Source organism: Passer montanus, unplaced genomic scaffold (assembly GCF_014805655.1).
Source record: "Passer montanus isolate IOZ18808 unplaced genomic scaffold, ASM1480565v1 scaffold4, whole genome shotgun sequence".
NCBI classification, from domain to species: Eukaryota; Metazoa; Chordata; class Aves; order Passeriformes; family Passeridae; genus Passer; species Passer montanus.
In genome coordinates, this window is record NW_024368818.1 from 6,717,314 (window position 1) to 6,744,916 (window position 27,603).

At 39.3% G+C, this 27,603-nt stretch overlaps 2 protein-coding genes across 4 annotated transcripts in view; one reads left to right on the plus strand and one right to left on the minus strand.

Moving 5' to 3' along the window:
- ATM (ATM serine/threonine kinase) overlaps positions 1–3,818 on the minus strand; it is a 59,197-nt gene extending 55,379 nt beyond the window's left edge. The window contains exons 1-4 of the mRNA XM_039718577.1: positions 3,715–3,818; positions 1,919–2,019; positions 1,721–1,833; positions 373–518 (exon numbers count right to left, since the gene is read on the minus strand). Coding sequence (XP_039574511.1) covers positions 373–518; positions 1,721–1,833; positions 1,919–1,990 — 331 coding nt within the window. The 5' untranslated portion in view covers positions 1,991–2,019; positions 3,715–3,818. The remainder of the gene's footprint in view (positions 1–372; positions 519–1,720; positions 1,834–1,918; positions 2,020–3,714) is intronic.
- A 36-nt stretch (positions 3,819–3,854) lies between these two features.
- Positions 3,855–27,139, plus strand: LOC120506606 (protein NPAT). Of its 3 annotated transcripts, none has more exons than XM_039718331.1 (18): positions 3,855–3,986; positions 7,139–7,257; positions 8,920–8,980; positions 10,416–10,488; positions 10,965–11,008; positions 11,724–11,954; positions 12,394–12,478; positions 13,475–13,607; positions 14,099–14,190; positions 14,274–14,361; positions 16,105–16,201; positions 16,626–16,757; positions 17,517–19,205; positions 20,437–20,552; positions 20,646–20,754; positions 21,809–21,866; positions 23,930–25,091; positions 25,834–27,139. In XM_039718331.1, the coding sequence occupies exons 1-18, from the start codon at positions 3,950–3,952 to the stop codon at positions 25,909–25,911; spliced, it is 4,404 nt and encodes a 1,467-aa protein (XP_039574265.1). In that variant the 5' UTR covers positions 3,855–3,949; the 3' UTR covers positions 25,912–27,139. The 3 variants fall into 3 exon arrangements, with proteins under 3 accessions (XP_039574265.1, XP_039574266.1, XP_039574267.1); XM_039718332.1 differs by having other exon boundaries at positions 12,397–12,478; XM_039718333.1 differs by lacking the exons at positions 3,855–3,986; positions 7,139–7,257; positions 8,920–8,980; ... (2 more) ...; positions 11,724–11,954; positions 12,394–12,478 and having other exon boundaries at positions 13,545–13,596.
- The last annotated feature ends 464 nt before the right edge of the window (positions 27,140–27,603 follow it).

A 27,603-nucleotide genomic window follows, 5' to 3' on the forward strand; every position in this document is an offset into this window, starting at 1 on the left:
CCAAATAAATCTGGAATTAATTGTTTGTACATGCTACCTAATTAAAAACCAAAACAACAAAACCCATAAACTTACAGCTCTGAAACAGTTCTATGAGGAAATATTTTCTTAAACTGTTTCTAAAATATAAATTACCAGTGAGAGGATATATCAATTATAGACACATTGAGTAATTAGAAAAACACACTGTGAACATCAAAAAGGACAGATAAGGTGCACAAATGATGGATTCACATTAAGATATTTAAATAGCAAACATCTGGAAGCAAATATGATGAACCCTACATTGGTAATGTCAAAGTTAAAATTCAAAGTTGAAAGCAAAGCACCAAACCAAACCAGTATCTCTACATGATAATGTGTATTACTGACGTTTGTTAGCACATCTGATGAAGTATTTGACCAAGCTTCCAACTTCTTGTATCTTTTTCTGTCTTGCAGTCTGGGTTGAAGCAGATGCATTTGGTTTCGTCAGCTGCAGGTTTTTAAGTTCTTTCTGGAAATATTTCTGCAGGACACTTCAAAAATGAAAGAGAGATTAACCATGGATCTGCTCATTTATGACTGAAGTAAAATAGGAAAATGTTGGCTTAGGCTAAAATGCCAGTTCCTGTTCTTCTCACAATTCTAATTATCAAAGATGAAACTCAATTGAAATACACTACAGTCCAAGCATGACTGGAAAACAGTCTATAAAAGGAGATGCAAGTTTTAAAGATAACCCAGAAGCAACTTGGAGTAGGAACCAAACTTTCCTTTAAAGTTTGCACAGTGCTAAACATACAACTTACAACTAGGAAAGAAAGCATTGTTAAGTATTTTTATTTATGCCGCAACATTATAAAACAAAATAATAAGAAGTACTTAGCATTGCTTTTATTGGGAAAGCCTTCAAGTCCTATTTCCTTATAATTCAAAGTTAATATATGGATTACATCTTATATCTATGAATAAATTAAACTTTTATCTGTATTAGCCCCTACAATTGCTATAGATTTTCTGGCCTTCTATCTGATTTCAGTTTAGAGGCTTTATTTTTGTATTCCTCCTGTGTATTCCCAATACATTACTGTCTCTAAAGCAACACATAAAATGTATCAAGTACTTTTTATGAAACTTTTGGTATACCTGTGAAACAAAAACTATTCCAATACTGTCAAATCAAAAAAACATAATGGAAAGCAGGAATGCAGGAAGCCATTCAATGAAAAGTAATAATTTACATGAACTTTCACCATGAAATTTAACACTGGCTGAAGCTGCTGTAAGAATTTATCACACTCATGCTTAGTAAAGTACACCTGAAGCATACTGTACCAAAGATTAGCCTCTACAAACATGCCACAGTCCTTCTACTGTGTCTTGAGGAATTCAGCAACAAGAAACTTTAACAAAGCTACCTGTAATCCACATAAGAACTATAGATTGAAAATCCAAAAGGAAGAATAATTTTCCATTTAAGAAAGTAACTATTATTTTTGCAAGGAAAAGAATCTACCCAATTAATGAGTTTCCTAGCAGTTTTCAGTTGGGGTAAGTGGCACTTTTGACCATTTTAAACTTACTTCCTTTGGAGATTAAGGTAAGTAATTACTTGTTTATAAGCTGACAAGAAGTCTAAATCAATATACAGAAAGCATTAAAATAGGCCTAACAAACAAAAGAATGATGTGCCATTCAAGAAAATTGTGACCATTCACAAATAAAACCAAGAAATTACCTAAATACAGCATCCCAGTTGAGTTGTTTTCCTTGTTTAGAATCAGAATTCCGGTCCAGCTGGAGAACTGTTTCAGAATCACGGAGAAGTCGCTTGAAATTTTCAATTTCCTTCTGAAAACGTATTACAAGAAGAATAATTGTTTATGATTCCCTTCATTGCCATTTGAAGTACAGTGCCCAAAAGAAAACTTGTTACCCTTCGCTCCACAGCTTTCTCATTTTCAAGGCGACGACAACAAACCAGCAGATCGTGCAATGCAAGACTCATGGTTCAGCTTAAAGAAGAGTCATTTATATCTGCAAACAGAAGAAATAGATAAAACAGTAATTATTGACCACACAGCCAAGTAAAAAAAGTATACTGAAAGTCCAGTATCAAACAGAACCATGATGTTCAATGTTTCAAGGAAAAGCCCATTTGCGGCTGGGTCAGTCTTATTGGTTGCAAAACTGAAGCAGTTTCATGTCAAGAATGCAATTTGTTCCCACAGACAACAGTCACAGAATAACTGCAGAGAGCCCCTTCACATAACTCTGACTTCCTCCCTTCCTATGAGTGCTATTGGGAGGACAAATACAGTAAGAACGGCAGAGCTAAATACATTCTGGCAAGTGGCACTAACTTTCAGCAGCTCTCTTAACCTGACACTGTCAGGAGAAGGCAGCACTTGGAAAATGCTCTCTCATACTGTACATTTTCATAGGTGTGCACTATCTATTGAAATCCCCCAGGGACTCGACATGTCAAAGGATGATTAAGTATCAATCATACAAAAAATCTACTTTTTCCTTCTGTGAGCACTTAAAATTACACCTCCTCTTCTTTGACAGAGGTTGAAATTGCCTAGACGTTGCACTAAAAAAAATTATGATGCTGCAGATCACAACCATGACATTCTATTTAACTGCCATGTTTCTTTTACACCCTTAAAGCAGACATGACAGAAACCCTGTTTGGAAAAGACAGATCACACAAGCTGGAAGTAACTCCAAACACATGCTGCCGCTGTAATAAGCAAGGGAGAACAAGCATTCATGATACACAGCACTGCATCTTGAGTGCTTACATAAGAATATAAAAATAGCCATTTAATTAAGTAAAACTTTAAATATCTACTGTCTTAGACTGCATTTATTTCCTTTGGCTTCAATCAAGATCAGGCTGGGACTAAGTACAAGCAGAGATTTGGTGACTGATAGATGCGTATGCAAAATAACACATTTTAAGTGGGAAGGCTGCCTGTACCGTACAACTGCACTTATTTAAATTAAGTGTTCCTTTACTAACTTCAAGAATCATGGAATATCCTGAGTTGGAAGGGACACACAGGGACCCCCGAAGTCCAATTCCTGGACACAAGAATCACACCATATGCCTGAAAGTGTTGCCCAAAGGAGCTCTTGCACTCACAGTTGGCTGCGAGCTCTTCCCTGGGGAGCCTGTGCCAATGCTCAACCACTCTCTGTCCCTCTGGTGGTTGGGCACTGGAACAAAAACTAACCCAGCAGACTTGATGCTTTTGCTGGAAACGAAACAGAAAGAAACTTTCTGAACACCAGTGGCTTCTGGTGCGCTTGGTCGAAAACTGTGGCAACAGAGGTCGTCTCCTGCAGGGCCTGGGCATTCAAGAAGGCAGCCCTCTCGTTTGTACTTATTGGTATTCCAACAGCCATAACAAAAGCAGTGAAAAATTCCCTAGAATTAATCCGCATCTCTTCTTGGTTACACAGTTTTCCAACTACCACACAACAGCCACCTTCACGCGCTACACGACTGCCACACGGGAATGCGGGCGCACCAAACGCCACGAAAGGCGCAGAGAGGGGCTGGCTGAGGCGCTGCCAGGTGCCCCGGCACCGGCACACAGGCAGCGCCGAGCAGCAGCTCCGGCCCCCGGCAACCCCGGGCCGGCAACCCCGGGCCGCCGCCCCCCGCGCGCCGCCCCTCAGCACCCGCAGCCGGGGCCGCCCCGCCCGGGCCCGGCCCCTCACCTCGGCCGGGGCGCACGCAGCCCCGCTCCGCTCCGCGCCACCGGCAGCGGGGCTCACGTGTGGAAGCAGCGGCTGCGGGCGGACCTGGAAGCGGATGAGCGGCCGCGGCGGGTTCCGGCGGAAGGGGCCGGGCGCGGCGCTGGCTGGCGGAGTTTCCGCGCCTTCGCCTGGGTGGCGGGGCGGCTGGCTGCGCTCGGGGAGCTGCGCCCGCCCGTGCCCCGCTCCGCCTCGGGCCATGCTGCTGCCGTCCGACGTGGCCCGGCTGGTGCTGGGTGAGTGAGCCGGGAGGGACGGAGGGGTGCACGCGTGAGGCGCGGACCACCGGCCGCGCTGGGAGGGCTCTGCCGGGCATTGTCAGCCGCCCGAGGCGCGGCGGGACGCAGCCGGCTTCGCCCTTGACCCTCGGCAGCGCCTGTTGGTCCCCAGGCTGGGATTGTCACTGCCGGGGTTTATACCGGGCAGTCCCTGGGCTGGCCCCCTGGGCTCTCCGGCCCGGCCTCTGCCGGGGAGCGAACGCAGCTCGCTCCTGAGGGATTCGGGTGCTGAGGGACCAGGCCGCTCCCCGGCCGTGCCCTGGGCTCGGCTTCCTCAGGACTCCTAGGAAACGTGGTGGTCTCTACGCTGCTGAGCTGCTCAGAGCTGCTGAGCGGTGCTTAAACAGTTCCCGATTACAGGAGGTGTCCAAGGGTGACCAGAAATCCCAGGGAAGGCTGCGTTCAGGGTCAGATGGCTTTTCTTTCCGGCCGTGTTTTGCTCACCTTTGAGGGCGCACTAAAAGTTCAGGCGTGATCAGAGTCTGTGGAAAGCACAGCATAAGTGTGTTCAGGACACTGGCAGCAGACAGTGAAATTTTTAAATTACTTAATGCTTTGGTTTATTTAGACCTGCCAAAGGTGAAAGCAAATCAATGCTAAGCAAAAATATGACCCACATGTTTCAGTCCCACACATAGTAAGTACCCATTGGCACGGGTTGCCAAGATTTCCTGGCAACTTGCCCTGTAAGATTCAGTTTTCAGTTGTTCAGTTTTTAAAATTTAAAGCCATTAAAGCTGAATCTATTCTTCAGTGTTCCCCCAGCACAATTTATTTTTAAATACTACCTGAAATGCTACTTGTTATTGTCTTGAGAAAAAAAGGCTAGTAAGAGATGCAGTTTTTTTATTACTGTGAAGTAACAAGATTTTTAGAAGCTCCATGGATTGTGAAAGAAAATTTGAATTCATACAAGTGAGATCTCTCATTGCACTCTTCCAAACAAGGCTGGGGAAGTTACAAGTTTCCAGGTAGAATGCTTCTCTGTGTTCTTACCTGAGACTGGCAGACGTAGTACACAACCTTGGCAAAGTGCTGTGTTTTGGGAATGATCCACCCTATCTCGTGTCTGTTGTGGCATGGAGCATGCATCATGTCTGGAAAACCTCTGAGCAGCCTAAGGTTGTAGAACAGGATATTCCTTGTAACCATTTCTGTTCTCTAATAGGGATTCCTCTTCTGTGAGGCATCTCTGAATTTCCGTGGGTAAACAGACTTCCCAGTGCAGCTCTTCCATCTTTATCCCCCAACCTCCCCCCAAAATCTTTCTGGTGCTGTGAAGGTTGATGAATATTTGTTAAAAAACCAAAACTAAAATGATAACCTGAGCTCATGAACAGGAAAACGCATAAGAACATTTATTTTTTCCTAATTTGAGTACTATGAGCAAGACATTTCTTAAGGTAGGACAAAATACTGAATAATTTTTGCATGTTCAAAACATGTCACCTTTTGTGCCTTTAACTTGATTTTGGCAACCTTAGGGACCACATACTCCTGTGTGTGTACACAATAGGACAAAATACTGAATAATTTTCGCACGTTCAAAACATATGTCACCTTTTGTGCCTTAATTTGATTTTGGCGACCTTAGGGACCACATACTCCTGTGTGTGTACACAAGCACTTTGGGCCAGCTGCACAGGCATTTTTAGCCTTTGGAATGCTTTATTACCAGGAAATTGGTGTATATAAAACGTGCCCGTACGCAAGCATTCAGTCATCCCTTGTGATACTGTAGTAGTAGGTTCAAGAAAGAAAAATTGCAACTTTTTGTGTAAGTGTTCAGGTGAGTTTGATTGTAAGAGCAGTCATACCAGCACAGATCAGAGCTTCACCGAGCCCAATACCACATCTTCCAGCTTGGACAGCAGTGAGATATCATCGTGTTTACCAGAAATACACATTCAGCCACTTGTGGCTTGAGGTTTTTCTGGAAAAAATGTAATTGAAACATTAAAAAATAAATAGGATATTCCTTTCCACAGGCACCACTAATGTTTTCTGTCAGATACGCCTGCTCATACATTGTGATTAAATTCACAGTGGTTATTCCCAGGCTGCGTTTAACTTTCAAGTTTGCCTGCTTGTGGAAGACTTGAACGAGGCTTGCATGTTGGAAATACTATTTGTTTTCTTCAGCTGTACTCAGATCTGCTGAAAGATACTAGTTTTCTTTTAAACTTCTTTTTCTACATAAACTGAAGTAGACCATTTTGGGGGTCCATTGAAATAGATAATGTATATATTCTGCATTGTATCATTAGGCACATGTTTTATCTTACATTTAAAACATTCCATTCTGAGCTCTGATAAGAGCAAGACAGAAGAAATCTTTTCTTTGTGGTTCTTTGTTCTAGAATCCTTCATTCAGATTGGTCCATTTCTATCCTTTAGTGTTTAAGGTGTTTGAAGATTAAGCAGGGTAAAAAGTTTGATTAAAGCAGAACGTATTTGATGAGGAACAGAATTTTGGAAAAGAAAACTTTATCAATACATTTTCTGTGATGGTAACTACTGAATCTAGGGGTGTAGAGAGCACAGTATGCATCTAGTACATCTATCCTAGATGAAAATTACTGTACAGATTACTTTTCTGTTATTAATTTTTGTACAATGCCAATATTTTAAATAAATCTTATCCACTGTTGCAGCAGCTGTACAGGTTTTACCTATTTTAAAACAGTACAGTGTGTGGAGAATTACTCTTACATAGCAATGCATTTTATTAACAAAACATTGTAGATTTCCATTGAAGTATCAAATAGGGTGGTTCAGCCCATATTAAAGTTTGTTTGTCAGCCTTCTGAGCCAAGAACTTTTTATTTTCTTGTGTGTACAAAAGATAAACCAAAATTTGTTCATATTGCCTCACTTCCAGTCTTGAATACTTTGTAAATGCAGTGTAATTCCAATCTATATTTTTTTGCTCTTCTGGGCTTTAACTGTTGAGTATCTGGCAGGAACTTAGGTACTTTCAAAATAACGTGACTTTACTTTTCTTACATAGAAATTTTTATCTGATTATTCCAGCACTGTATGCAGCTTTGATACCTATTGAGCAGAAGTAATGAATGAAATAGCAAAATTTTCCATCTGATTTGTTGCAGGCTATTTGCAACAGGAAAATCTTCAAGCTACCTGCCATCAATTCATTCTGGAAAGCTCAGATTTGAAAGAATATGCAGAGCACTGTACGGAAGATGGTTTTATTCCAGCCTGCTTGCTGGTGAGTTTGTATTTGAAAGCAGAAAGTTACATTACATTGCCTTGCACCCATGGAAAACAATATTGGGGATTTCTCAGTTTAACGATTGATTCATAAATGTTGCTTAAAATGTTTGCTATTTGATTTGTTTTGTGGTTTTTTCATCCTATGATATTAGCAGTTATTTGGTTTCTAGTATTTAAGCTTACTAAGAAACATTTAAGCGTGAAATATGCAAATTGAATTTGCAAATTGGTTTCAGCATATTATGCTTAGTCTGCATTACAGCTTTGAGGTTGATTTATGGAAGGGTGTTGTCACAAGAGTTTTATTAATTTTAGGGCTGCTTTTGTAATTTACTGAAGATTACTTTCCTATTCTAGACATGGCAGCCAGTAATTCAATTCGGTTCAATTTCAGGTACATGGTAAACATTTAGGTAAGGCACCTCAGATTTATCTAAGTCTACCAAATTATTGCCAGAAACTGTGTTCTGCCTCCTCTCTGTTCAGTACCATCTGCATTGTTCTGGGTGAAAGGCGGAATTTTGGGTGTGCATAAATAGTGTGCAGCCACATCTGTAGGTGCATGTGTTGAGCTCTAGAGCATAATTAGATAGTTTACATTTTTAACAAATATACAAAATGGAATTTTTACTATACTGTGCAAATTACAGGGTTTAGGTATTGCTGTGTATCAAACTTCTAGTGTTTACGTGTGTGTCCTCTTCATGTTTCTGTTTCATTCTTTCAGTATATTAGTTAATTTCATTGTTTGGGATTTTGTCCACAGTATTCAAAACTAGTGGCAGTTTTCAAAACTAGTGGAATTTTCTTCTGAGGTCCAAGATGGACCTCCTTGATGAACCTTTTCAAAACAAACTATTGAATTTATTTTATTTACAAGTGTTTAGTCATCTATACTTTGGTGGTAGGGAGTTGAGAACCAAGCTATGGCCAGCAAAAATTAGAAAACCTAAATGTAGATAGGTTATCCAGATTAATAAATCTTTTTTATAACCATCCTTTTCTCAGTAGAAATGTTTTTCCTATTATTCACATAAAAGTGATACCATAGTATCGAAGACAAAATTCTTACTGCAGCTCAAATACTTGTAAAAAATAAAGGGCTGTATTTGTCATGTCTTGTAAATTTCCCACTAGTAAACAAAAGAGGAGGGTACAGAATAGTGGTAACTTTGAAATTTTAATTATCTTTGTGTCACCTAAAATAACAGGACAAGTAAACATGATAAGAAGGTTAATTCTGTGTGACTGGTAAAAATTTTGCTTCAGACAGAAGTTCCTTCACATTTGCATCTTGGTGCCTGTTGTTTTCCAGCATGATACATACTCATTAGCCTGTTACTGCTCATCAGTAACAGACTAATGAATGTCATGCTGTTCATTATCTTATTTTCATGGTTTTATTCCATAATAAATAAAGGTGAGTGAAGGTCAGAGAGCTCTAACTACCAGTGTTGTGCCTTGAGATAGAGTACTTCACATTTTGGGTGCATAAGGGGATTTTATTCCATTGATTGCTCTCTACCAAGTACAGTCTCTTGTACTGAGGATCAGCAGGGTGTAGGCTGCTAAAGAGCTCCTTAACTATGATGTGATACAGCACATGAAGTAGAAGTTAATAGTGAAGATTCTAAGATCAGTTGTTTTTTTTTTCCAGTCGCTGTGTGGAAAAAACTTGACAACTATTCTTAACGAATACGTAGCCATGAAAACAAAAGGTAAGCCTTCAGAATGAGGTATTGTTTTATTTTTATGTATCTGTTGTGAACTCTTTGAGGAAGAGGTGTATGGTCTTGAGTAATCCCCCGTTTAGGCTACAATTTGAAGGTTACCATACTACACAGCCAACAGCCATGACATCTAGTGAGCAAAAGTAATTGATTATGTTAGTTTGCAAATACCAGCATATATTTTCACTTCAACTGTGAGCATTTTTATATCTCAAAAGCATGGAGATGTAATAAAATGTGCAAAATTTATGGGTTTCTGCTTGTGAAATTATCCTGTTTCTTGTTTATACTATCAAAGGTGGGGGGGATGCTTAGCAACAGAATGTGAGAAAAATGAAATGCTGTGTCAGGGGATCTTAGGAAAGGGTTCTTCACTGAGAGGGTGGTCAGTCACTGGAACAGGCTGCTCAGGGAAGTGGTCATGGCACTGAGCCCTGTCAGAGTTCAAGGAGAATCTGGACAATGCTTTTAGTCACATGGTGTGGAGTTAGGTAGCCCAGTGAGGAGCAGGGAGTTGGGCTCAATGATCCTTATGGATCCCTTCCAACCTAAGGTATTCTATGATTCCATTAAATAATCAGGAGGAGTCCTATGGTATGAAATATTTGTTGTCTCGTTTTTAAGACTAACTAAAAAAGTTTCAGAACTGCTTAATATTTTGTGTGAATACTGTAGACATAGCTAGAGCATTTGCTATTTTTGAAATTAGTTGTCAAGATTCTGAATGTTGCCAAATCTTACAGGTTTTTGATATCTATTGTATGATCATATTTTAATGGTGCTTGGTATTAAAAATCATACATGGAACGTTTCTGAACATTTTTTTCCTTTCACACTAGGTTTGACAGAAATGGTAACTAAGACACAGACGTACTTCCTTCAAAATGCTTTGTACTTGGCATCTTGAAAAACTTAGTAAATCGAACTGTTTACTTATCTTTTCCATCACACTTTTAATGTTCTGTGCTTCAAAAAGACCAAATGTTTTTATATGTTTGGGTAATATCACAAAATACACTATTACTTTTAAAGGCCTGTCTGCCAGGTTATAATTTTCAAAGGCACAAAAATCACTTTGGAATATGAATACCATTTCCAGAAGTGAGCTGGGGGGGCGGGTTAGCATGGGTTAGGTTAGCATTGTGTTTGCTGAGGAGTCAACACCATGTGCAAATTCCACCAAGAATTACAGCTGTTAATTCAGTTTCATCAAGGCTTCTAAACCAGGATTGTATCCATATCAATCAAAATTCTTTAAGTTAGGAGTTAGTGCTCTCTAATTAATAGACTATTAAAAGGTAGCTAGGCACCTAAAGTTAGATAAAGTCTGAAACACTCCATAATAATTATTTTGCTTGTGATTTTACTTTTCTCTCAGCATATATCAGTTTGGGCATCAATTTCTTTTTATGGTTCATTTTAGAAACAACAAATGAAGTTCCAGCAATGATGTCATCTCTGTGGAAAAAATTAGACTATACACTTTCTCAGATCAGGTAATGTAGTTTTGAAATCAAGAAAGTAATATTTCATTCTAAGAGTGAGTCCCTGTGTTGACCAACTCGCCTTATCATTGTATGAGAATGGTTTAGCTCTCTGTTTCCTTTGTGAGACAGTGAAAAAGATGGGTTTGTTAGAGTTGATAGTTGAGCAGACATGTAAAGGTTTTAAGGAGAGGCTAGCAGATAAGGAGGGCATTAGTGTGAGCACGTAGTCATCCTGTAATAAAGCAATATACTGTGACTCATTTAGAATCTGATACCTTTGTGGTTACTTGATGAAAAATGAAACAGTAAGCTTCATTGAAGGATCTGTGACAATTGTTGGAAAGAATAAAAAGAGCAATAAATGGATTTTTCTGAAGGAATGTGTGGTTAGGATCAGCCTGACATTAACTATGTGATAGGTAGTGTCACACTGTGTAGCTGAGTGCTTACATTATGCTCCATTCATTTATTGCTTTATTTTTCAGGAGCATGCAGAATTCAGATTTCAGATTTTCTTCTAACCAGAGGAGTAAGTAACTGAGTCAATTCTATGTGATTAGCAGGTTTTATATTAAAATTATTGGTTTTGGCAAAAAATAGGGGCCTTATGCAGCCATCAGTAATGCATGTCTCTTGTCTTCAGTGTGGTCAGTGGATTACTGTAATGATCAGGAAAGGAAAATAAGAAAAGCTGAGCTTTTTGCAAGGGGCATTAATTCTCTATCATAGCATTTTCTCTCCTGAAAAATCTTTTTTGGACGTTTGCATGGTTAAAAGGTTTAAAAACTGCTGCTTCACTCCTGAAACTGCTGACTTATTTTGTCATTCATAGATGAACTAAAAACATAGCCAGTCTAATTATAATGCAGTTGGATTTCTCTAGAAGGGAACATAAAAACATATTACAGTCTTGTAGCATTTGTTATATATACAAACATATATCCAACCAAAATACAAAAACATACTTGTTGTATCTAAAGATACAACATTCTTTCATTACAAAAGCTGAAAATGAGTTATCAACAAAGAAAACTTGGTTTACTTAAAAATGAGTTTTTCTTTGTAGTATTTTTACTGTATAAGAAAAGAGAGTGTGAGATATAGATAGTGATTGTTCCCAGATTTGAGATTCACTAGATTGGGTGGTGTTCCATTGTTTAAATATTTTAAACAGATTTTGTGTGAATATCAGCAATTTTTAAAAATTCCCTTATCATGTGTTTTCCTCTTGTCTTTATTTCCAGTACGTACAAGAAGTGGGATTGTAGAAATGAAAAGGCAGAGAATGCTTCAGCAGTCAGCTCCTGCAAACTCAGGACTGTTGTCAGTAGCCCATCAGTCAGGACAACAGAATTCCTCGTCTTCTGTTGTACCTCCTCAAGTAATTCACAAAACAATAAATCAAAGCATGCCACAGACAAGACTGAGTACACTGTTCGTGAACCAGTCACAAGCTCAAGAAAACAAGATCAACAGTAAGTTGCAAAAATTTTTAAACCTTATTGTTCTGTGAAAAATCTATGGCTATCGATGGAAGTTTTTTTAAAATCAGGGCTAATCATCTTCCACCAAAAAGTTCCAGAAAATTCATGCTTTGTTCCCCAGCTGTCCAGACTGGTTCAGGTGATTAAAAGAAAATAAGTGCCCAAAAGAGAGATGGCTCTTGCATACTTGCTTGCTGATGTGAGTTTAGAAATCAGAAGTGCATTAATTTGTGGGTATGTCTATTTCAGGATATGTTTAAAAGGACTGGTCCTCATTTCCATGATAATACCAAATTCTTTTGTATGACTTTCCAGGAATTGATTGGAACATAATAAGCAATGTGTAGATCTTGTAGTGCTTTAACAACGTCACTGGAAAAGGTATTGGCATCATGACTTCTATTTTTGTTTGTTTTTTCCCTCTATAAAGCAGGAGGTCTCATACACATTCAAGTTCCAACATCACAAGAACGAAAACTTCATTCAAACTTGCTTTCTCCAGGAAGGCGAAAAAGGTAAAAGGGGATGTGGGTTTGGTTTTGGATGTTTTGAGTTTTTTTGTTTAATTGTTTAGAAATTAGACAGTGTTCTAACCTTTAGTGTAAATTTTCTTCAGTGGTGGAGTGTTTCAAATGCAAGATCTGCTGAGGGGGGCCAGTGTTTTATGTTTCACAAAGGAAAGGGAAGTCAAAGAGCCCAACAGTCGACTGATAGGAGGCTACTCAAGCTTCTGTGTGTACACTCTACCTTTACTCCCCTATTAGGCAAATAATCTTGGAGCTGAGACCTGGTATTCCTTCCAAAATGTCCTTTTCAGTTACGAAAATTCTTAGTATTGATAAAAATGTGCATTTAACTTTGTACAACTATTGAGTTGAGTAAATTTTGTCAGAAAAATATTAATATTTGCACTAGAAGTTGTATGAGAAACTTCTCTTACACTAGTTTTTCATTTTTTATTCCCTGATTCAAATGTCCATTTTTCCCTAAGTCCTAATCTGTCTTGATTTTTTTTTAATGTAAGTAATTTTAGTGCCACTGCCAATAGATGTTATCAGAAGATCCTACACTGTTTTCTTACAGAACTTAAGATTTGTTTTCTTCTTTGAAAATAAGTGCTCCTTGAGAAGTCTTTGCTTTTAGTGGTAATGCCCAAATTTGATTCTGAGTTGCAGTTAACTAGGATCCCTTAACTGGTGCCATCAGTTAGAGTAACATGTAGTGGAGGGGCAGTAAATGCTGAATAGTGAGCATGGAATTCTGTTTGCCATTGAGCTGTTTACCTGCAGTCTCTAAATTTATAACTTCTGTAAAGGCAGACACAATAGATGCATAAGAGATAACAAAACAGGTACCAGCTTTTACTACATTTTCAATATATAATTAATTTTCTGGTGATTAATGTCTTTTGTTTGCTAAAAAGAAAGAGAAGCACTTGATTTACTCACCATTAGGTCTATTGTTTGTCATTTTCTCATAAACTGTGTCATAAATTTCCTGGAATGTTTCAGTGAATCTCAAAAGAGGAAAAGTGTTGCAACATCTGGACCTCTTTCAGCAGCTAGAAGTTCTCAAGACTCTGAAGAAGCAGTAGTAGAAAAAGAAAGTGAGCCCCTAGAAGAATTAATTGATGGTAACTTCCCAGTGAGTATATGCCGACAGAAGGTATTTACACTTAAGAAACAAAGTCAAACTCAAGAGAAGTAGTCTTTAACATGTTCTTCCTCCTGGTTTTTACAGAAATTACCTTTAGAAGATAAATGTATTGGTTTGTATTTGAGCTAGCTCTTGTGTGTACTAAATTCATAAAGTTGACATGGCTGTGTAGAGTTTTGTTTTTCTTGGTTTATTTGCTTTGCTAAGATACCTGTAGGCTGTCAGAACACACTAATTCTTCAGAGAAGAAACCAGAAGGCACAATAAGCCTTGCTGTACTTCAGGAGAGTAGAAGTACAGGAATATTTTGGGTTGATTTTCGTAGCAATGCAATGCAGTCACAGATGACTCTCTGTTATAAAATTCTTCTCTCTTTGAATTGATTTTTTAATTATTTTTTACTGGTTAGTCAGAAATTCATGCTCCTTTTCTAGTGATGTTGAAAATAGAAACCTGACCACTTCAAAACTGTTTTCCAGCAACTGGTTATTGAAAATGCCAGAGAAAAAATCTTGAGCAACAAATCTCTTCAGGAGAAGCTCGCTGAAAACATTAACAAAATCCTGGGGAGGTAATAAAAGGATCCTTTAAACTTAATATGTATTCTTATTTGATTTATTTTTGAGTTTTGAACTAATGATGTATGTGTTGCAGTGATGGCAGTGTTGCGCAAGCCCCTAAACAGACAGACAGTGGTCCCACAGAACAGGAGACTTCAATTGATGAAATCCTTGGACTTCAGGTAGGAGTAGATTGCCCTGTTCACGCTGTTTTTAGGACCAGGCATGTGAGAATGATGGAACTATGCTGAACCATCTGACATCTGAGGATATTCTCTCCTCTTCCTATCCTTTATTTTTTGTTTCTGTTTGCCAGCACAGGTGAGCCTCCCTGATGCTCCCCTCTGTGCAGGGGCAGCTCCAGAGCTTCCCTTGCAGAGGTGTGACCTCTGACCTTGTGTGGTGCAGGGCAGGTTTGAGGAGCTGAGCTGGCAGGACAGTGGCACTCTGCAGGAGCTCCTTTTGTGCCAGTTTAGAATTCTGAATTCATTCCCAGTGCCTGTCCAAGGCAGCATTAGCATGCAGCAGGGTTGCAGCCAAGGGAGTGGGGTTGCTTCTGGCAGTAATTAGCTGGTAGCCCTACACTCAGACTGGGTGTAAGAACTCTGTCCCAGGCACCAGCTGCCTGCTTCTCACTCAATCTTTCATACCAGTAATTGGCTGCCTTCTGACTGGGGATCTTATCAATAGCCTTGGAGAAGAAAAAAGAATTTAAAATACCTTGCTGTCTCCAAATACATTTAATCTGATCTTATTTTATGATTTGCTCCAAGATAAGCATGGATCATTTAGTGTGGCAAGAGGAATTATTTTTTGAGCCTAAATAATTATGCTTTTTCTTTAAATTTAGTATTTTCTTGCTTTTGGAGGAAATGTGTGTTCTGCTTCTACAAACTCAACATAATTATAGTGTTCTCCCTCATTTTTGTGTAAGTCTCAAGATGGCAATCACAGAATTAAAAAGGAATTTTATTGAGGGAAATTTCACAGCCCTCGTGAGAAAGACAGGAGAGTAGAGGCAATTTCCTGTTTATGAAGTAGAGGTGTCTGGTTTGTAAATGCCATTCTTCTGTTTCTTGGTGATTTTAGGTCGGTTGTTGTCAAAATACAGAGCTAAAAAGCTGTATTCCATTCTTCTGAGCAGAAATAAAGCAGCTTCTTGGTTTGGTTGGAGTTGCTGAGACACAATCAAGGATATAACATGGAATATCCACCCTTAAAGGTGGAGATAGATAGCAAAAAAGGTGGAGATATATATCAAAGGTTGGTGAGTGCTTAGAGGGTCTCCAGAAAGGCAGGAAGAACGTTGTATTTAATCGGTTGACTACTGGTTACTCATTTATTGCTGTGCTGCCACAGAACAAGAATCAGGAGCCTTTGAGCACTGTCCCATGTAGCCATGCTTTCCAAAATGCCATCCACAACAAAGTAGTTGGAGGCTATATTGTAGAACATGTAATGAGTACCTGAAATAAAACTTCCATTTACTTAGTGTTGGCTTCTAGATATGTAATATATTCAAACTGAAGAAATGAGGATTAATTTGGGGATTTTTTTTTACCAGTGGTTTGCTTGTACAGGCTCACAGCATCCATACCACATGCATAAGCTTCCAGTGTAGCCTGAGATTTAGTCTTAATTTTTGGTTGGTGCAGGCCGTTATGTGGAGAATACTCCAGTACACATGTGGTGGGGGTGATGTCTGACAGACACACTTGGATTTTGGAGAACCTTATTTCTTCAACTTCAATCACTAAGATTTTTTGAGTTTGTGGCAAAAATGTTCCCAGCATTAGTCTTTTTGTTTCTGTGCTGAGCAGAAATAATAGAACTAAAAACAGTCGGAAAAGAAAACACTTCTTGTCTATTTTTCTTTTTAGGTTATGGAAGTAACTAACAGTTCTGTATATCATGTCTTTTCTCAGGGTGAAATTCATATGTCAGAAGAGGCTATCCAGGACATTCTGGAGCAGACAGAATCAGATCCAGCTTTCCAGGCTCTGTTTGACTGGTTTGATTATGGTAGGCTACATCGTGCTCTGTTGTACTGTTACTGTAAAGCATCCTGAATGATGAGCTTTCCCAAGCACTGCTTGACAAAGCAAAGGAATTCAGCAGGCCTCTTGCAAGAGAAATGACATTGGTATGCCTTAATACAGAATTAGATTCTTAGATACATTTATACACAGCTGTAAAATACAGCATTTTTCTGTGGCTGATATTCTGGGTTTGTGCTGGCTCAGTGATTGTTTTATTGCTGTTATTTTAGACATTCCAGCTCTGAAGGATGATAGTTTATACTTGTTTGCTGTTATAAAATTTTCAGGGGTATCCTCACGTGACCTATAAGGACATCTTTGCACTGTGGTTCATTTAAAAGGTAGTGATGACATGTATGTAGAAAATTACATGTTTAACCATTCTTCATGCTTTATTTTGAAAATAGGAAAGAGCAAGGTAAACAAGAACCTACCTGCTGGTATTTCTGGTCGGAATGGAGTAGAGAATGAAATCCTGGTGGCTGAGGATAGCCTGGAAACATTTGGGAGTTCTTTAGGAACAGAAGAAACTAACAGATGTATGTGGGTTTTTTTTTTCCTCTAAGATTTCTCTGTTAACTTTTCGTTATGAAAATATTTTCAGACAATTTGTACATTGTAGAATTTTATTTTTTCACTGGTAATATCCATGTGGACATTTACATTGCGTGGACATACAGATACACCTGGCCTATTACAAAGTTTCAATCTATTAAATTTAACAGTAGTCCCATCAGTGTACTTTACAATTGTACTTGATAAGCTCTTAATGCAAGCAGACTATCAGTAAATGGATACTTTGCAGTATTTTGGGGAGCACATAAAAAGAATATTTTACATCTAACCATATTAATATTTTATCTCTATTCTGTAATATATCTGTTAATTAATACACAAAAAGAGTCTTACTCTGGACGAAGGGAATGTTAGTCTGTCTTCACCATTCTTAACAATAGTCCATGAGTAGCAGATATTTAGTGAAAGTATATGAGAAGTAGAGCCAAGAGGTTTTCATCATGAGATGGATTTTGTGCTTCTGGAAATCTGATGTAGTGACCTGAGATATTTACATGCTATGTGTGTACTTACTAATGTACAAACTGATTTTCCAGATTATCTAGTGTACGTACATTTTTTATATATATTCCCCTCAACTTGAATGTAAGGATGAGTAATATTATTCCCACTTAGTTTCATGGGAAATAGTTTTCCATTGAACTGATAGTTATTTCTAAAATGTTCTTAAAAGGATCATCTGTTCTAATAATTATGGAACTGGTTAATTCTGTCTTTTACAGGTGATAATTCTACAGAACCACTATCCTGTAAAGGCTTTCAGTTAGGAGAAACATCATGTGCCTTGAAGACCAGCATTAATGATGATGATATGGTTCAGAAGAATCCAGCCAGTCAACAGCTGCATGGAGACTGTAGACCAAGGAAGCAGACTGAAGTACTTACAGCCATTACCCCTGAACATATTAGAGAGCTTGAAATTGCTTTTGATTCAGTGTCTGATTTGACTGAACCTAACAAAAGACCAAGTTCTGATAACAAATGTAATGAACAGTGTGCAGACACTTACATTACAAAAGAGTCCTCTACATTAGTATCTGAGAGTGCTATGGAAATTGAAAAAGGCCCACAAAATGATAGTTCTCAAAGTAGTCCTAATTTAGAATATGTTCATTCTGGTACTCCACAGATTCCTTTGATTTCAGTGGCAGAGGATACTATAGCTGGTGAAAGCAAAACTGATTCAGGAAGTAAATGTCCATTATCACCAGATACATCACTGTCTGAAAAAAGACTTCCTGGAAGCCCTTCCGATGGGAGCCCTGGCCACAGTGCACTGCTGAGAAAAAGCAGCTCATCCATCACTAGCCCATTGGCAGAGGCAGGAAAAGAACAGACTGTAAGCAGTGATCCAGCTGCCTTGCCTGGTGTTTCACAGGAGAACTCCAGCCACCCCTCCAGCCATCAGGACCAGAGCACACAGGCAGACTGTGCTGTGGGATCTGCAGTGGACATCACGGATCTTGACAAAACAGAGTTACAGCTTGAAGTTGTTGATACTTCTAATAAAACTTACTCAAATGATCAGCATGCACTTGATAAGCCTTGTAAGAATGATTTTAACCTCCCTTCAGAACTGCCAAACACAGAGGGCACACAAGGGGAGATGCAAGAACCTTCATCTTCTACAAGAGTAGACACTGATAATTTATATTTCTCATCTGGTAATAGTGCATGTACAGACATTTCTGTAGTATCCACTGAAAGCAATCTTACTACCTCTGAAATATGTCACTCTCCTCTCCCTGAAACTGCATCCTCAGCAGAGGAGTCAGGTACAGAGGCCAAAAGTATAAGCAGTGTATCTTCTAGTAGTCAACCAATGGATGTCGATCCTTCTAATATAATGTCCCTCAAGATCATCATCAGTGATGATCCATTTATTGCATCAGACACAGAGTTAAATAATGCTGTTTCCAGCATCACAGGAGAAAATTTGCCTACTATAATATTGTCATCTCCAGCCAAATCCCCACCCAAAACCGCAGGCCTGCCCAAATGTCTGACTTCAGAAGACAGAGAAAAAAATGTGGATTCAGCTCTGGCAGAGCAGAATCTCCTTGTGCTTAGACCTAAGGATCCTGTGGTCACCTCGGTTAACACTCCGAATGACGACTGCGCTGGTTTTCCAGTTGCAAGTTCAACTCAGATTTCCAACGAAGGGGGATTTATACAGTTGATGCCAGCCACAAGCACAGCTTTTGGGAACTCAAGCAACCTTTACATAGCCACGTGTATGACTGATCCAGCAACCTTGGGTGCAGCTGTAACACCATCAAATGTGGTTGTATTGCCTGGCAGTTCTATGCCACTGGCCTCCCAAGCTCCAGCTGTACAACAGTTGCGGACTCCTCCCAGATCCAGCAATACATTTCCAGCAAACCAGACTGTCTCCCCAAACTTCCCACAGGGTAATCTCATTATTAGAAAACTACTGTAAATGTGGTGTTTATATGGTGGTCTTGTTATTTTTGTTTGTCCCCTAAGTGCATTAAAAGTAAACAAGTTTTAAACTGCTTTGTCTGCCACTTGAAACTATCCAGGAGTTACTTTTTTTTTTTAGTATATTAGTTGCTAGTAGAAATTAAATAAGACTACAAGAAGTCATTGATCAGGCTGCTTTGAAAAAAAAAAAAAAAAGTCTCATATTTCAGAAGCTTAACTGATACAATTTTAGCAGCATTAGATGTAGGAAGCATATTTTGATTTACACTGGAAAGGATTTCATTACTTTGGCTAAATAAAACAGGTTTTTATTTTAATAAGATTCCTGTTATAAATGGAATGCTTTGTGTTACAGGTATCCATATTTCATGTAGATAACTGGGTAGATGTATCTAGTCCTTCCCAAATCACTTCCTTGGTTTTGTTTCATATTTCAAAACTTAGTCTGCATTAGAAGTACATTTAAGTAAATATGAAAGTAAAACATCATTTGTTTCCATGATTTAAAATCTGTACAAGTATTTTTATTACTGCAGCAATAAAAATTTTGAGTGCTTTTGAAAAAAACAGCTATAAACCAGTTGTAATCACCACATTTAGGTTTCTTTCAAAAACTGTGAACTTCTTTGCAGCTACCTTTGAATTTCTGTGTGGTCTCTGACCTCATTTCATTGAGGTCAGAGACCAGCACATGCAAGGTCTTAGGGTGACAGCCTTTTCTGCCATTAGGATTTCTTTATGCAACTCTGATCTTCAATGCTTTTATCATAGAGAGAGGAACAGTTTCACTTTTGAAAATATTCTTCCACTTTTCAATTAATGTGCTAGCATAGTTTCCATATTTTATAGTTCCCATATATCTGGCAGCTAAATAAGCTATTTAATGTTACTTTTACTGGTTTTTATAAATCACTTTAAACTAAGTTTAAATGTTGAGATAGGTTTATCATACTTTATTTTGAGCTACATCTTATAAAGGAAAACAGACTTTAACTAAAGAATTCCTTATAAACTAAAAACAAAAGTGGTGCTTACCCTGTTTTCTAGTAGTGAACTATAGCAAAGGACAGAAATTTTTCTAAAATCCAGAGCTTTTCTTGCCACAGGTTTTCTTGCCACACATAATTTTAAGAAGCTTTTCTTTTCACTGAAGTATTTTTAGTGTCTGTACAATCTAAACACTTTGGTATTTTTTAGGTTCTGCCATTATAATTGCATCTCCAGTGCAGCCAGTTTTGCAAGGAATGGTGGGAATGATACCTCTCTCCGTGGTAGGACAGAATGGAAATACGTTCTCAGCACCTGCCTGCCAGGTAGCACATCACAAATAAAGATTTTCAGGATTAAAGCTGGAGTGATAAGAAGTACTTTGGTAAAATGTAATAGAATATTTTGATTCTTCCAAGGTTCTTCACATGCCTGTGGCTAATCCAGTGTGCAACGGAAGTGTCCCAAAGCTTCCCATCCCTCCCAAATCGCAGAAGGTTCCTGGAGCAAGAAACAGGAATACTACAGGTGCCTGCCTTGCGTTCTTGAGAGGGGCAGAAGAAAAGCAGAGGGTTCTAAGTCAGTTCTAAGTAAAAAAAGTTTTATAAATATCTCTGCTTCTATTCCTGGCAGCTGCTGGGCTGTTTTGAGAGAGGTCTGTACCTGCAGTTAGTGACTCTTGTTTGGTCAGTTTAAAAAGAACTTCCAGCACGTAACATAATTCCAGTTTTTGCATCAAGCTGATTACCAAAATGTAATGTTTCAAGGCTCTCAGGCAGTTTTAAAAGTTTACTTTTCTTTATGTTTCTGGTTATTTTTCATCTTGTTGGTTTTAAGTAATTTACTGCTGCCATTGGAACCAAGCCACATAGTAATGAAGATATTAGAAGAGTCAGCAATTCTAAAAATTTATTAAGGAAAAATACTTACTAGAAGTGTTGCATGTTTGTATAAAAAATGCACTCTACTATCTGTTTTCCTTTTGCCCTTTCAGACATATGCTTCTGTATATTCTTTTCATTGAGCCCTTGCTTCTTTAAATTGTTAGTTGTGACAAGACTAGAGTTAAGTTCCTATCTCAGTGTTGGAAAGGGGTAAAGAAAAATAATTGAAAATAGAAACATTGAATTATAAGGACAACTTGTGCTTTAGCCTATCTGCCTTTTTAAAAAAGAGTAGGTTTGCACATAAAAATGAAAATAAAATGAAATTTCAAATTAAGATAAAAGCTAGGATTGTATAGTAGCTTGCATTCTGGTTTGCTGATGGATAACTGAGAGTTCCCTGTGTTAATTTCCTTCTACCTGGAAGGAACTACCCCACTGTGCATTTTTAAGTTTGGGATAGTTTGTTTTGTCTTGCCAGGGCTGTGTATTATCTAAGTGTAGACAACAAGCTTCTCCCTTGTTCTTAGTTGGGGACCGTTACTACTCTACTAATTAGTAAAGTTTAAAGTTAAAAAATACTGCAGAGTTTGTTGCTGGGCTTTTCTTTATTGGTTCTCTGTCAGGTGAAATGTCATTGTACTAAAACTGTGAAATTATTTACCTGTCATTCATTAATACTTCATCTATTGTTCCAGGAAAACTGGTACCAAATGTCGCTGAGCCTTTGAACCATGCAAATCCTCGGACTCAGAGGTCAGTAGTGCTAAGTATTGAAACTTACTTTCTTTTTCCTGTTGTGAATTTCTTCATCCAGTATTGGTGAAGAGAGCAGCTTTTTTTAGTAGTGGCATAAGCAGTACCCCCTTTCCTGCTGCCTGTCTGCTAGGAGTATTGATACAGATGTGTGTTGGGACTGCTGCAGCCTGTGCTAGAATTGTCTTGTCACTGTACCTGTGTTAATTGTGTACGGCTTTGTCTTCATTGTCTCCTGTCTCAATTGTCAAATAAAAATTGTTTGAGTGGAGTCCAAGCTAGGAGAATTGCCTGTTACATTTACTGTGAGGTTTAAACTACTAAAACTTTTGTTTTTTTCTTTTCACATGAGTGGTACCCGTGGTTTTGTATTGTAGTCTCACTCCCTTTACCATTTTCTAAACCAGATCCAGTAGAGTTTATTAGATTGAGTTCTGCATCTGTGTTCCAGCTGAGATTAGAACTCTGCTTGGTCATTTAAATAGTGAGAACTTAGTGCAAAGATGGTGAGGACAACAGCATGCTAACTTTGTTGATGAGCAGAATTAAATTTCTAATTAGGATAGGTACTACTTTTCTGTTGGGCAAATGAGAGAAGGAAGCAAGACTGCACCATTGGACTTTGAAAGAAAAGGATGTTGGAATGAGCAAAAGAATATAGGAGGAGATCAGAAGTTCAATTTAAATATAAGAGGTGAAATACTTTTAAAAGTATGTGCTTAGTTTTTAAAGTATGTGCTAGGGTTTTTTTTTATTGGAAAACTAGCACATACTTTAATAAACCTACCTATTTAGAGCTCACTTAAAATGTTGGAAAAGTGGAGATAAAACAGGACCATTAAAGTCAACCTATTAAAAAATCCCAACCATATATCAAGTTATACCATATATATGCACACAAAAAGTACTGATTTTTTTAAAAAACACAGAAGCAAGATCTTGGATAATACCACTTCAGTAATTCAGCTTCCTGTTATCTTTAATTGATCTCTAGATGTATGTTTTGCAAGCAAAGAGAGCAAAATCTTCCCTGCAAAGACGTGTAATTTCTTATTCACCCTTTCTACCCTCTGTCTCATCTCAAATTTCATGGAAGTAAAACAAACTACTACCACTCAGACCTTTTCTACCATTTCAAAGTACCAAAGTTAGCATCCCAAAACCTTGACTTTTCCTCTTAGAAATCATAGAGGCTTATGTGCAGGGAGAGAGCCTTACAGGCACAGATGAGTGATGCCAAAACTTCTCTTGGAAATGCAGCATAAGCCAGGCAGAAGGCACAGACAGAACAGTGGTATGAGCTGACAGAGCAGGAGCATTTTTCTTCCCACAGTGCAGTGGTGGCTTTTTCACATGATGGGGCTGATTGTCAGGTGGAAACCATACCCCAGGGAGCTTGGATGCTCTTGTCCAGATGCTCACTGTTCTCTTGCTCACTGTCCCACCATGCACAGCAAGTGCACAGCAAGAGTACAAGGCACACATGATTACATTGTCCAATATATTGTGGCAGTCTCTTAGGAATTTCACTAGAGCCATAAGTAGTATTCTGGGATGGACTGTCCTGTTATGAATGCACTCGGTTTCTTTTTGAAGTCAAGTAAGCTACCAGCACCCACAAATATCCCAAGGTAAAGAAGTTCCCAGGTTTAGTTATGTATAGTGTCCAGATTCCTTGTGTTGTGTTTTGAACCTAACACCAGTGTTATTTCATGCCCTTAGTTTTATTACTGGAAGGTGCAGCAGATGGTGTCCTTTTTGTGAGCTTTCTTCAGAGCTCTGTTGCCTTTCCCCTCAGTGATGTCTCTTCCCAGGCTGAAGAGCCCCAGCCTACCTAATTGTTCAGTGTACAGACTCTGTTTCTTACCTTTTTGCCAAGAAAGCCTTCTCTGAGCTTTCTGCAGTTGTCATTCCTTATTCTTGATCTTTATGTGTTGATAAAATACTTGTATTTAGGATGGAGAGAGCTTTTTAGAGGGATGGGTGGGAACTTCCAGCCAGCTGAAATTAACTTACCTAGTAAGAATAAACATGTCAGTGAAATGTTTTTATCTCATTTTCAGGACTGGAAATTACGACAAGCTTACCAGTGCAGATCCAGGAAGGAAAGTGGAAGAGAACTTACCTGTTGTACCAGCAGAGAGCACAAGCTCAAATTCAAGACAGGGTGAGAGTCACAGGAGAGTGCTTTGCTTTGATAACGTCCTACCTGCTCCAGGAGGAAGCACCCAAATTCAGGCTCCCAAGACTTCATCCCAGAAGGAAAGAAATGAAAGCCCTTTATTTGCTGTTGAGTCTGCATCCTCCTCTGCTAAGGCACAGGCACCAAAGAGAGACAAAGACAAAACACTGCCCAGAATTCTGTGTAGGCCAGAAGTCAGTAGCAACAGAGGCGCATCCACAAAGGAGGCACAGCCCGAGCGGAAGGTGGCAGCTGCAGGGCTTTCCTTAGATCCCTTCCACAAGACAACAGCAAACAAGGAAAATGAGCTGCGAAGGGATACTGATGAAAAGCAGAAGAACCAGGACACCGCCAAACTCTCAAACGGCCAACAGAGCGTTGCCTTATGGAATGAGAAGACAGTTGCTTCGGTACAAGAGCTGAACAAAAAGCAGGGATCGCTGTCAAATGGCGCTGGCAGCGGCAAATCATCGGTGTCTGTGTCTTTGTCCTCGAAGGAGCCGAAGCGAGAGCCTGCTAAAGCTTCGGGCCAAGGCCTCGGCCTGTCCAGCCCGTTTGGAAAGCAGTGCGTGGAGATGCTGCAGGACATCCAGTGGCAAAGCCCCGCCGGGAAGACCGCGGAGAACGGAGAGCTGCCGGTGCCCCGGACGCCGTCTGGCGTTGGGGACAGGCACGCGGATGACACCACGGACAGCGTCCGCACCCCGACCTGCCGGCGCTTCTCCGAGGACAGCACCACGCCCCGCATCATGGTGCCCCCCGCCACGCCGGACCTGCCCGCCTGCAGCCCCGCCAGCGAGACGGGCAGCGAGAACAGCGTCAGCATGGCCGCGCACACCCTCATGATCCTGTCGCGCGCCGCCATCGCACGGACTAGCGCTGCTACCCCCCTCAAGGACAACACCCAGCAGTTCAGGGCTTTGAGGAGCACCGTGAAGAAAAGGAAACTGGAGGACTTAAATGAGGGGGAGAGAAATTCCCGTTCTGCAAATAGAAAAGAGCTTCAGAGCTCTCCAACACCATCCAAAAAAAAGAAAATCAAGGCAAGTACAAACATCTACTTTTTCTAATGAAAATGCTAAATATGTATTAGGTACCTCCGTGTATACTATTTGTAATGGAATGGTTCAGAGATGCTAGTGCAAAATTCCTGATATCCTATTTAGATTAGCCAGTTTTCCAGCTTTGCCTCTTGAGTGTACTCTGAACTAAGCTTTCTTAAGATTGTTTTAGTCTTCAGATACATATGAGTAACTCTACTAACTCTCTATATAGGCACAATGACAATTACATTATTTCCTCCTAAAACTGAGTGAGTTCCTAAATTCCAAGTTTTTGGGTGGAATGTAGGAATTAAGCCAAACTCAAAGCAGGCCTTACTAGAATTCAGGCTGCTCTTGCATCCTTGTTTAGTACCGTTAGTGAAACTCCCAGTCTCTGTAGTGTGCTGCACTGTGCCTTTGACTTGAGGATTTAAAGGCAAATAACCACGGTGTGAGACACAGAAAGGCGTCTTTGGATGTAAATAACCAAAAAGGAGTAAAACTTTGTAATTGCCATACTTAGTTTTAGCATGCTCCTGAAACACTGAGACTGGAAAATGCTCAATTCCATGGAGTGGGGCACAGGTGAAGGGCACATGGCAGCGTCTGAGTTCTGGGGCAGATTTGTGCAGGAACAGATAAAAGGTGCATGGAAGAAGGAGGAAGAAAAGGATGCTTGCAGACTATTCAGTTCCCCCAGGTTCTTTATATTTAACACAGTTATTACTTTCCTCTCCTACAGAAAAAGAAGCTCCCAAATTCGTTTCCAGCTGGAATGGATGTGGACAAGTTCCTGTTGTCTTTGCATTATGATGAATGAACAGAAAGAAGTTGAAGTGAGGCCATCTGAAGCTCAGTGGAGCACTGCTGAGGTTTTGCATGGGAGGAGAAGTTAACTCTAAAGGGCAGGTTGCACTTTCAGTGCACTGAAGTTTCACTTTATAGCAAAGTCGTGCTGATTCTGAAGCAGGTTGCAAAGTGTAAATATCATTGAGTTGGTATATGTTTATTTTTGAAAAAGCACTTGCATAATTATAGAGCCATTTAAATTGCAAAACTGTAAATTTGTGTAAATGAAATGTAAGAAAGATTGTACATTTCCTGTTAGACCACGTTGTCTGTGTTCTGCTGCTTTCTCTACTTACCCCTTTGAAGCGCTCAGCCAGCCTGTGAAAAGGTGGTGTTTGTCACTCACCACTCTAAGATGGGGCAGCTACCTTGGCCACTTCTCATTGTTTTGTTGACTCTGAAAGGGACTGAAATATTCAGCTCTAACTGGCTTGTGCTCACACTCTCTCGATTCATAACTGTCAAGCCCATGTTGTAAGGCTTTGAACGAAATAACAAAAATACCAATAGCTGAACCATAAGGCCAGTAAAACCTCAAAAAGTATTTCTCATCTGCTGGAGCTTTTCCCAGCCAGTCATTCAGACAAGAACTTTAATTTGGACAGGCCTTCTCTGTTTACAGTATTTGCTGCTGAATGTCATTCAAATGCAAAAGCTGTTTTTAAGCAACATATTTTTGTGTGGTGTCATGCCTCAGTATGAACACTTCACTGAAGCAACAGCTAAACAAGAATGACAATGTGTTCTTATGCAAAAGCCAATTCCCTCACCTTTTATTTGTACTGCTGAGAAGTTACACTAGCTAACTCTTAAATTTTTAGCCAGACATGGTAAAATTTGCATCTGATTTTTCTGTTTAACATAGAGGTTGTCATAGTATTATACAAACTCTCTCCAAAAGGGGTGCAGGAGGAGCTCAGCCTACATTTTGCTGAATGAGCACACCTTGCTCCAAAACTACAGAATTTTCTTTACTGGTGTTTCTTCTTGTTCTCAAATTGTTGACATCTTTAAAAAAAAAAAAGAATTGCAAGTTTTCTTGTAAGAGATCTGTACAGCAACAGGGCAATGTTTCAGATACAATACAAGGATTCCTAAGGAACCAAGATTATGCAGTAGATGTTTATATTAAACCCATCCAGTAACTAAATACTGCATAGCATTTACAGCTTGAATAAATATTTTTGTTTTAATAAAAAGTTGTGTGTCTTGCTTAATGTTTTTAAGTCCACTAAGCAGCTTTGCAGGTACTGAATAGAAAATTCCTGTTGGTCGGTTGTTTTTGAAGACAAAGAGTCCAATATTAAACACTAAGTTCTAACACCATTTGTCAGAGGGACTAGGGGCAGGCAAGCACAAAAACTGTGTTAAGCATGAAATGCTTAATAGTGATGGTGACACTTAAAATCAATTTGCTGTTTGAGACCAAAGGTAACTCTTGCCTGGGCCATCCACTACCCACCATGTTCAACTCAGGGATTCTGGTTCTAATGAAGATGTGAATTATCCATTCACTTTCATAGCGAGAAAGTATCTCCAGTACCAAGCTGCTGTCATACTGCAGATAATTTTTAGGAGAAAACAACCATTTCCAGCACTCTGTGAGTTACCAAGAGAATTCTTTTTCAAGGGCCTTTAAGAAATGATATGTCAGTGACAGAGG